The sequence below is a fragment of the Manis pentadactyla genome, chromosome 4, assembly GCF_030020395.1.
Source record: "Manis pentadactyla isolate mManPen7 chromosome 4, mManPen7.hap1, whole genome shotgun sequence".
In the NCBI taxonomy this organism is placed as follows: Eukaryota; Metazoa; Chordata; class Mammalia; order Pholidota; family Manidae; genus Manis; species Manis pentadactyla.
In genome coordinates this window covers 167,874,792-167,884,707 of record NC_080022.1, presented here as the reverse complement: position 1 = coordinate 167,884,707, position 9,916 = coordinate 167,874,792, and the positions used below count along the sequence as shown (strand labels likewise).

The window sequence follows — 9,916 nt, the reverse complement described above, 5'->3', positions numbered from 1 at the left end:
TGGAGAGCCAGCCCTGGCTACGAGCCACATGCCTGACACACCTGTCCCAGCTCTTCCCTGACTGTGTACCTGACTGACAGAGTCACCTCTGTGTACCTCAGGTTCTCCATCTAGACTTTTAAGTTAAAATCTAGTGGTTTTCAAAGTGTGGCGCTGGACCAGCAGTTAGTGACACCTGGGAACCAGAAACAAATTCTCAGGTCCCTCTGCAGATCTGAATCAGTTTTAACAAGCCCTCCAAGTGATTGTAAAGGAAGCTAAGGTTTGGGAACCGCTTGCTTATTAGGGCATCTACCACAGGTTGCAAGCTGGAATAATTTGGGGGAACTTCTAGAAAAGTCAGCTACCCAAGTCCTTTTAAAAGGCCAATTAAATCAGAATTTTGAGGGATGGGATCAAAGTATCTGTGTTTTAGAAGCTCCCCTTAATGTGCAGCCAAGGTTAAGAAACCCTGACCTACAAGGATATTACTTGTGGGTGCCTGGCCAGATTTCTACCTAAAACAATGAAAGATTTTAAGGGTTTTCCAGTAGAGTTGAGTGAAAAGGATTTGAGGCTTTGGAGTCAAATTAAACAGGTTTACATCTTTGCTCTAGCACTTACTAAAGTGGCCCTAAGAAGTTACTTAATTGTCCATAAACAAGGATAATGTCACCTAAAGACACCATGATGATTAAATTCTAGAATGTGTAAAAAGCACTGCGTGCAGAGCCTAGCACACAGCAAGCACTCAGGTGACTTGTAGCTATTACCCACTAGTGTCGTAGTCGAGCACACTGCAAGTCAGGAAAGCCTGAGGGCTGAGACACACCCTGAGTAGCTATCTGGAACGGCTCAGCTGGGGACAGATCTGTGGTAAAACACTTAAGGAAGCAGGAGTGAAAGAAAAACTATTTTATTTAAAAAAAAAAGGGCTCCAGTAACAGGGTTAGTCCATTCGGGCCTTCAGTGTCCTGGTGGTGATTTTGTCCTTCTCACTGCAGAGGGAGAAAGTCACAAAACATCTACACCCATCCCGCCAACTCTAGGTCTTAACTGCTGTGCTCATGTTACATTAACATTAGCTGGTTTCCTCTGCCTGTGGTGAGGAAGGGAAGAATGGAGAAGTAGGGACTCCACTAATGAAGACTTCCCACAGGTGGAACCATCAAGAGACGAGACGCTTCAGGGCTTGACTGTGAAGCCCTCCAAAAAAGGAAAAGGGTCCCCAAGTCATTCAGGAAGGAGGTGTGATATGTTTCACCCTAAAGAACATAAAAGAACCTTGGGGTGGTAACTTCTCTGCATCTGCGGCAGTCTGGTTTTCATGGCAAGTAGGCAGGTTATTCCATAACAGAAGGATCTAAATGCTTATTCTGGGATGCACCCAAGAAAAGCAGGTGGGAGGACACCTTTTACTTCACCCAATTATGTTCCTGGTGACAGCCCCAAACAAGAAAAGGGGTGGCGATCAGGGAACTGGCTGGGGGTTGCAAAATAGTTCCCAGAGCTCAGGACATCACACAGCCGTGGGTTCCACACTGGTGGGAGTTGGGAGAGCAGAGGGGAGCTGCCCAGGATTTTGCTCAATCTGTGGTATCTCTGCTGTGGCTATTCCCAAACAGGCCCCCTGAGCCTTTGAGGACACGTAAGGAAGGAAAGTAATGCCTGTGAGCAAGGGAGCAGGAAACTCAGGGTCGTGGAGCCTCGCCTGACAGAGGCCGGGGCAATCAGGGTAGAGTCCCTGCGGCCACCTTAGGGAAGCATGGATTTCTGCTACCCCAAGCCTGACAGCCTTTCTTACTTATCTCACACTGTCCTGGGGAATGGGGTGTGTTGGGGGAGGAAGAGGCAGGTGTCTGCACATCTAGACTCCTCCCAACTCATACTCACATGATGTGGACAATGACTCCCATGCCTGACACTGCATCCCGGTCCACGGCATTCAGCATGGCTTGTGAGATGGTTTCAAACAGGTGTTCTGGATCCTGTCAACAGAACAAAAGCCTTTCAATCCTCAGAGCCTTGGACCCTAACTTGATGTGGCTCCTTAACTCCCTTTTCTAGGGTCAAGATCCCCAACTCTGGCTTCTCCCATGACTGAAGGGAGGGATGGTTCTCTGGATGTGGGAAGGCCCTTCAGCTCCTCTCTGAAGGAAGCAGGGAAAGAGAGAGACTACAAGCCCTGACTTCCTCCACTAACCAGCAGTGTAACCTTGGGCAAGTCCCATGTCCCTTCACTAAGCCTCAATTCCTCTTCTGTAAAATGGAGAGCAGAATCTATTTAGTTTCTGTGTGCTTTACCAGCTGTCTGATGGACTCTCCTCCTGAATGTCACAGGTACCTCAAAATGCAACCTGTCCAACCATGAACCCATTTCCCTCCAGCCTGTTCCTTCTACCTCCTCTATCTTAAATGGCGTAGCTAGAACACTCGGGCATCCTCACTATCTCCACCTCCCTCACTTCACTCTTAGGTGAGCAAGTACTCTAGACTCTGGCCACATCCCCTTCACTGCCAGTATCTTTGCTCAAGACTTCAAAGCCTCCTGAAGGCGACAACATAGCCTGTGGCATCCACCTGCAGGCTCTGGTTCCTCAGCTCCTTACTGCCTCTTGACACCATGTAGAGGAAAAATTCAAACTCCTGGGCATAGCACTCAAGGCCTTTCAGTCTCACCCCCATCTCACTCTCCAGTCACTTCCCCATCCATTCTGCCCACACTCCAGCAGCCACAGCGAGCTCTCTTGCATCATGGAATACACTGGGACCCTCTTGTACACGTGCACAGGCCGTTCCTTCTGCCAACCAGGCCCCTTCTTTCCAAACTGCATTTTAACAGGTATTTGTCATCCGTCTTGCTTCATTAGATTGAAGAACAGACTATCTGGTGTCCACAAAGCCTGGCAGAGCCGGCCCAACAATGAACCTCCCTGTCAGGCACTGTTCCAGTCTCTCTTGTGTGTTTTCCTCACACTACCACGCATAAGGTAGGTTCAAGTATCATCCCCACTGTACAACAGATATGATGCAGACATAAAGAGGTGCAGTGACTTACCCAAGAACATAACTAAGGGGCAGGTGGATTGGGTTTCCAATCCAGACAACCCATCCCCAGAGCCCACTCTGTGACACTGCCTCTAACTCTACACCTTGTTAAATGTTTGTTCCACAAGTGGATAAGAGAACCCTGTAAACCCAATGTGAGAAACATTTTGCTTTTGGAGCAAATATCTGATGGAGGCTTCCTAACTCAGGGTGCTCTCTGAAGCCAGCCAGGCTGCACCAAGGCCTGGCAGACAGTTTCCTGGGCAACCTCCCAGACCCAGCAGCTGTGGCTTTCTGTCCTACCTGAACCACTGCCCCATTATGTCCCACATGAAAACATTTTCCCTGAGGGCCAAGGGGTGAGTACCTCAGAGCCCAGCCCCACTCCATGATACCAACTCACCATGTTGGGCTCCCACAGCGACTCACACATCCCATACATTTGTTCAGTACAGGTGCCACTGACCACAAAGTCATCAGTCACCATGGGGCAGCCGATGAGGTCTAGAGAGCAAATGAAGGGCTTAAAGGTCTTCGGGTCCAACCCAGCAATGACTGGCTCAGTGTAGTAGGGGCCAAACCTATGGGGGTAGAGAGAGAAACCCAGACTCAAGAACGTCCACTTTCTTGGTCTAGCCTATTCAGATAAGGCCCTGGCCCAGGTGCAGGGAGGAGAATGGAAGGCCTATTTGGGAAGGTCCCTTTTCACTCTGGCCAGCTTTGATGAACCCTTCCCCACCTCCAGGCATCTGGCAGTGCTCTTTAAACTTTTTCTTCTTTTCTCTGACACTTACCCTCATGTCCTCCTAACCCCTGATCCTTTCCTCCTCTTCGTTTCTTTGGGAATTCTGCTTTCTTTATTCTATACCTCTAACTCCCTTCAAAAGGATTTGAGGCAGTTTACAGAAAAAACACTGAAAAATAAAACTAAATTACTAAAAAAAAAATACAAGACTTTTAGACTGAACACAATGTTTTGTTCTGAATCTCCTAGCAGACAAGGCAAAAAAGGATACCAGTGGGCTAACTTCATTGTCTGCCAAAAGGAAAAACCATATCAGAAACTTGTTCTAGACCCTGAGCTTTGTGAATAACAATCTTAGGGATCTTTATATATAAAATACTCAAAAACTAATGGCCACTATCCTCAACAGAATAGTTGAGGCATTATTCATATGTCTTATATCAGCTCTCAGCAATTTCTAAGAGCATGGCCTTAAGTTATAGTTCTGTAAAAATGATTTAAAAAAAAATTTTTTTTATTAGTTCTAAGGTAGAGAAAGTGGTTAGAACAGCATGCTTTGATCCAGTATTTCTCAAACAGATTCCTGAGTATCAACTTTTATAAGAAATTTAAAATGTGTATTTTCCTCTCAATAAACTGAAAGTCAAGTTAATATAAGAATATCCCAGATTATCTGGGAAACAACCTTAAAACTAATACAATGCAGTTCGGGGTCTATGTTTGTACTTCCAGTTTTGTTGATTCAGAGGTATCACCTGAAGGTGATATTTAACTTTTACTGGCAGTGTTTCACGAAGAGAAGTGCCTGCATGGATTCTCTGGAGTTCAAGAAGTTCTTACCTTTATAAAGGGTCTGTACATTGCTCGAGTTTGCAAATCACGCACTAGCCTATCCTGCTGGCAAATCACTGATTTTAGTTGGGCTTGCAGAGAATGCTTCTGGCTACAGTAGCTGAGAATCTAGACTTTTCTAGGTCAGCCTCAATGTCCTATATTTTCAATAAACATGAGCCATTAAATACATGTATGAGTTAATTTTTACAACTTTGTAAGACTTTTTTTCTTCCATATAAATCCGTTTTAAACATCTTTTGTTAAGCCTTTCTCAATTTGGGATTTGATATGGTTACCAGATATGGCAGTTTACAGCTGAGGACATTAACTTACACCTAAGAAAAAAGTACCCCTTTCTGTTTTTACTTTTTAATACTAAAAAGGTAGTATTGATCCAGGTATAGAAATGACAAAGCCTTAACTTTCAAAAGCTAAAGAGTACTTCTGCAACTTTTCTGTAAAGTCTAAACTTATTTCAATATAAAAAGTTAAAAAAAAAAAAAAAAAAAGAGTTCAACTTGTCTTGTAACCCAATTTTGACCAGAGGTGAGTGGCGAAGTTCTGTGTTCTGGTGAGTGCGGTGTTCTCCCTTCAATTCTGTCCCAGTTTCTGCACTGAATTCTACAGTTAAGCCCCTTCTTATCCTCATTATAAAGTCCTCAAAGCGAACTGACAGAAATTAAGACACCTAATTCTTTGGTTTCATATGTTCCAGAGAATCTAGTGCCAACAAAAGTAGCTCTGGAGTAAGGGTGGCTTCTGGCAGGGGACTCCAGGGCACTCTTGGTGGGGTTAATTCTGTTGCCTAGGAACCAGCTCATCTATTTGCATTCCCTGCCTTCTTCTGAAGTTGCCTTTTCTTTCCTATTTGGTTGTCAGAGAGGCCCACAGAAAACAGGCCTATAAACTAAGGCTATCATCCTGCAAATGAGACATGGTAGAATGAGGAGGAATCTCCCTCCTGGGCATCCCTCCACACTGCATGCCTACTTGGCCAATCAACAGTTTCTGCACTCCCTGCGTCCCAGACTACATTCACTCACCGCTTCTCATATAAGAGGTTGGCCACCATGCTCATGAGGGTGTAAGGCTTGATCTGCCGGCCCTCCTTCAGCTCATACAGATTCAGCCGGAACTTGAGGCGCTGGGCACTGTGGTAGGAGGAGAAAAGTAAGCTACTAAGTCGCTGCTGAATGTCTACTAGCATCCACCCTGTGGCAGTCAGGAGGAACACAGGGAGACATACAAACTCAGCCTCTGACCAGACTCCCTTTTTCCCTCTCTCTTGCGATGTTCTCACCAGCAGCCCACCCTTACGTCCATGTTTGAGGGCTTGCCCAATACACTCATCACCTGTAAATACACCACTCTGCTAACCTTTTCCCCAAACTTTTTTTAAGGTGAGAAAAAGGGAGTAATCAAGTGGATTCCCCCTCTTTTTGGAAGGAACAATTTATATACAATAAAATGCACAGCTCTTTCCACACTCTTGAGGAGTCTGCCTGCAGACATAGTGATGGCAGCTTATAGTAGAAACAGCAGTGGACTGAGAGAGCTGACCTGGTCTAAGCCTTCATTATCCCACTTCTTCCATCCATTAGATGGGAACAAAATAAACTACCTGGCAGTGAGATAATGTATGAGTGTACGACAAGGTGCTTGGGAAACTGCAAAGTCTTATGTGTATTAATAAGCAGCAGCTGCTGCATTAATGGACTGGAAGGTGCCTCAGAAAAAAAGGCCACACCTCTTTTGGTACCTTCTCAGAGCCCAGGGATAGGCCACTGCAGGGAGAGGGCCAATGCCATTACCTGCCAGAAGCAAAGCAACTAGTCACAGGACACCAGAACAAAGAACCTTCCACAGGACCTGAGCTTCATCTTTCAGGTAAGGAAACTGAGACCTAGCAAAGTTAGTAATTACTGCCCACAAACAAGCAAACTTGGTGGGAATAGCCTCCTGAAGAAAAAGAAATGGTGTGAGGAGAATGGCAGCGGCTGGAGAGAAGGCTGAAGGGAGCCTTCACACTGACAGGAAGGCTACACTATCACTCTCTGATTCCACCAGGACCCGAGACAGGGCTGGTTGGGATAGACGTCAGGAAAAATTTCCAAGTTATAGGTCCTTGAGACTTAGGGAGCTTGAAGGGAAAAGGGAAAATGTTCTGATAAGCTTCCACCCACATTAGTGAACTAGTCTCTCAATCTGCTAAGAAATAAGTCCAGGAACTGGTGCTCCTTAGACCACCAGCTTCCTGCAGCATCTGCCAGGTGTGACCACATCTTCCCTCTTGAAATCCTATCCTGATTCTTTTCCTATGGCCTCTCTTCTTCCCCACTGCTAAATATACAGTTCAACTCTGGAACTGCAGCTGATTTTTTCCCACCATATATTGTGTCTCTCCAGAATCTGTTCCAATAGATTTAACAGATCACCAATGCCTCTCTAGCTCTGGGATATAGTTTTAAGACCCCAACTGCTCACAAGGTGTTTCTACTTGGCTTGCCTTGTCCCTTCAAAATTGTTGTCAAAGATCAAAGTCATTGCTTCACTCCTAATACTACTCCTTCCAATTCCTACATTTCAGTCAACATGCTAAGAACAGAAATCACCTTTAAAACATTTCTGGATTGCCAAGCGGAGAAAAACAAGTACCAAATAATTTCACTCATTTGGGGAGTATGACAAAGCAAAACTGAAGGAACAAAACAGTAGCAGACTCACAAACTTCAAGAAGGAACTAGCGGTCACCAAAGGGAGAGGGGTTGAGGAGGGTAGGTGGGGAGGGAGGGAGAAGGGGATTAAGAGGTATTATGATTAGCACACACAATGTAGGGGTGTCACAGAGAAGGCAGTATAGCACAGAGAAGACAAGTAATGACTCTATAGCATCTTACTACACGGGATGGGCAGTGATTGCAATGGCGGGGGGACTTGATGATTTGGGTGCATGTTGAAACCACAATGTTGCTCATGTGAAACCTTCATAAGATTGTATATCAATGATACCTTAATTTAAAAAAAAGTTATCTCTAAGATACCTTTCACCTAAAAAAAAAATCTGGATTGCCTACGTGCTAAGTACTAGTCTCAATACTAGTAACATGTGAAAAAGACATGGACCCAACCTCAATGAATGACTCTTGGGCTTCACAATACCCAAGTAGCCACTAAGGCTGGTTAGCAACAACTCTCAGAAACACCTTTCTTTGCTTTCCCACTACTACTGCCCCATCGGGACCATAACCCTCACACCTTGACCATCACAATAGCTACCTATTTTATCCCCCAGACTCTCCCTTCTCTCAAATCACAGAACCACTTTCAATTAGATAACTAATCTGGCAGTTAATAGGCACCAGCTCATCACAGGTCAGTTACCGTTTTGTATGCCTGCCTTCTCTCCCAACTAGACCTGAAGTTCTTAAGGAACTGACACAGGCTTTGGCACTGAGATTGAGTGCCATTCATTAGCTTGTATCTTGGGCAAGACACTCTCTGAGACCCTCAGTTTTCTTATCTGCAAAATGGGACAGCAACATGGTAACATCATTAAGAGGACTAAGTAAGTCCATGCAGGAAAAGTGCTTTACAGTCTGGCACTGAATAAATACTGGTAAAAGTTCGTCTGGACAGAACTCCGTGCTCCTTACGGTGTCTGGCAACGTCTCAGATTCACTGGTGCTGTTTGGTAGATGACACACAGGCAGCTCAAGACGCCCAGATCCAAGAGGCCTGAGTCACTTACACGGTCTGGACGTCGGTGGCTAGCCCGGCCAGGCCGATGTACAGCCGATCGCCCATAGGAAAGATCTTCTGGAAATCCGTAGTCACCATCTGGGCCTGGATCCCGAAGCGCCTGTCGGCGGCGATGGCCACACAATCCTTCCCCTTCATGGCCATGACGGCCCCTCCGTTATAGGACATAATAGACTGGGGCAGACAGAGCGAAGGGGCTCAACAAGAGGGGCCAAATACGGTCACAGCACTCGATCCGGAGGCTCCTGTACACATGGCCCTCCACTCTGGGGGCGCCCGAATGCCCCAAACTCCAACTCTGACTTCTGCATTGTGCGGCTGCGAGGAGTCGCATTCACCCCCTCGGTCCTTACCTCACCTCACCTCAAACTGCGGCCGCTCCCTTCAACCGACCACCAGGCCCTCCAAACCTCTCGTGACCCCCCTCTTCGTTCCTCAGCTCCTACCCGGGCTGCCCTCTCCTCGCTCCCCAGCTCACCATGATTGCGGTGTACTAGGACCTTCTCTCTCCACAATTCCAGGCAACCCGCTATGAACCTCACTGCGCAACCACTCTCGCCGCTTTCCATTAGCTGAGAGGCCGACCCTTCCGGGACACTTTGGCTTCCTATTGGCTATGCCTCTTTGTCAGTCATCAGTACAGAGTTTCGTTGAGAAGCCAAAACGGAGCCGCGGAAAGCGGAAAGTGAAAAGTCACTGTGAGTGCGGAAGAGCCTGGCTTCGCGGTGCAAGCTGGGATCTCGGCGGACCCGGACTCAGAACACTGGAGACCATCCCCGGGACCTGCGCGCACGTGGGCTGGTGAAACCGAGGAGACCCGGCAGCGTGTTACCTATAAACAGCGCTGTGTGGGTCGAGTGTATTACTCATGCTAGCTTATTTCATTTATTCATTCCAAGAATCTTCACATGTTATGTGCCCAGAATTATGCTAAGGTCTAGACATTCACTGGCCTAAAACGGTGCCTGATATTTAGGAGGCACCCATGAAGTGCATATTTAATGTTGCAAGTGCGAGGAAGGCTACGCTATCACTCTTTGATTCCACCAGGACCTGAGACAGGGCTGGTTGGGATAGACGTCAGGAAAAATTTCCAAGTTATAGGTCCTTGAGACTTAGGGAGCTTGAAGGGAAAAGAGAAAATGTTCTGATAAGCTTCCACCCACATTAGTGAACTAGTCTCTCAATCTGCTAAGAAATAAGTCCAGGAACTGGTGCTCCTTAGACCACCAGCTTCCTGCAGCATCTGCCAGGTGTGACCACATCTTCCCTCTTGAAATCCTATCCTGTTTTGCGGCTTCAGGGGTTCAGCTGCGAAGGGGCTGTTTAGAGGCAGAAGGTGGTTCTGCTTTTTGGGACTCTCAACAGGTCAACTTCACGTATCCCTATTCTCAGGTCACCCAGAAAGGGACATTACCAGCGGAATTCCCCATATATAAGATAGATCCAGAGGAAGTCGACAACGACCCTCCCAGAACCAATGAAAAAGAGGCGCGCACGTCCCGCCTCTTCCCTTTCCCGGATCGGGACCCTTCCCTTTTCCTTCTGGGT

General features: G+C 46.7%; 1 protein-coding gene across 3 annotated transcripts; it reads right to left on the bottom strand.

Annotated features, from left to right (window-relative positions):
- Nucleotides 1-879: 879 nt before the first annotated feature.
- Nucleotides 880-8,976, bottom strand: PSMB3 (proteasome 20S subunit beta 3). 3 transcript variants are annotated; one of them, XM_057501430.1, is made up of 6 exons: nt 8,844-8,976; nt 8,355-8,539; nt 5,650-5,757; nt 3,431-3,608; nt 1,863-1,967; nt 880-973 (listed from the first exon to the last, which is right to left on the bottom strand). In XM_057501430.1, the coding sequence occupies exons 1-5, from the start codon at nt 8,844-8,846 to the stop codon at nt 1,869-1,871; spliced, it is 573 nt and encodes a 190-aa protein (XP_057357413.1). In that variant the 5' UTR covers nt 8,847-8,976; the 3' UTR covers nt 880-973; nt 1,863-1,868. The 3 variants fall into 3 exon arrangements, with proteins under 3 accessions (XP_057357413.1, XP_036786396.1, XP_057357412.1); XM_036930501.2 differs by having other exon boundaries at nt 880-977; nt 1,873-1,967; XM_057501429.1 differs by lacking the exon at nt 8,844-8,976 and adding an exon at nt 8,719-8,737 and having other exon boundaries at nt 880-977; nt 1,873-1,967.
- Nucleotides 8,977-9,916: the final 940 nt, after the last annotated feature.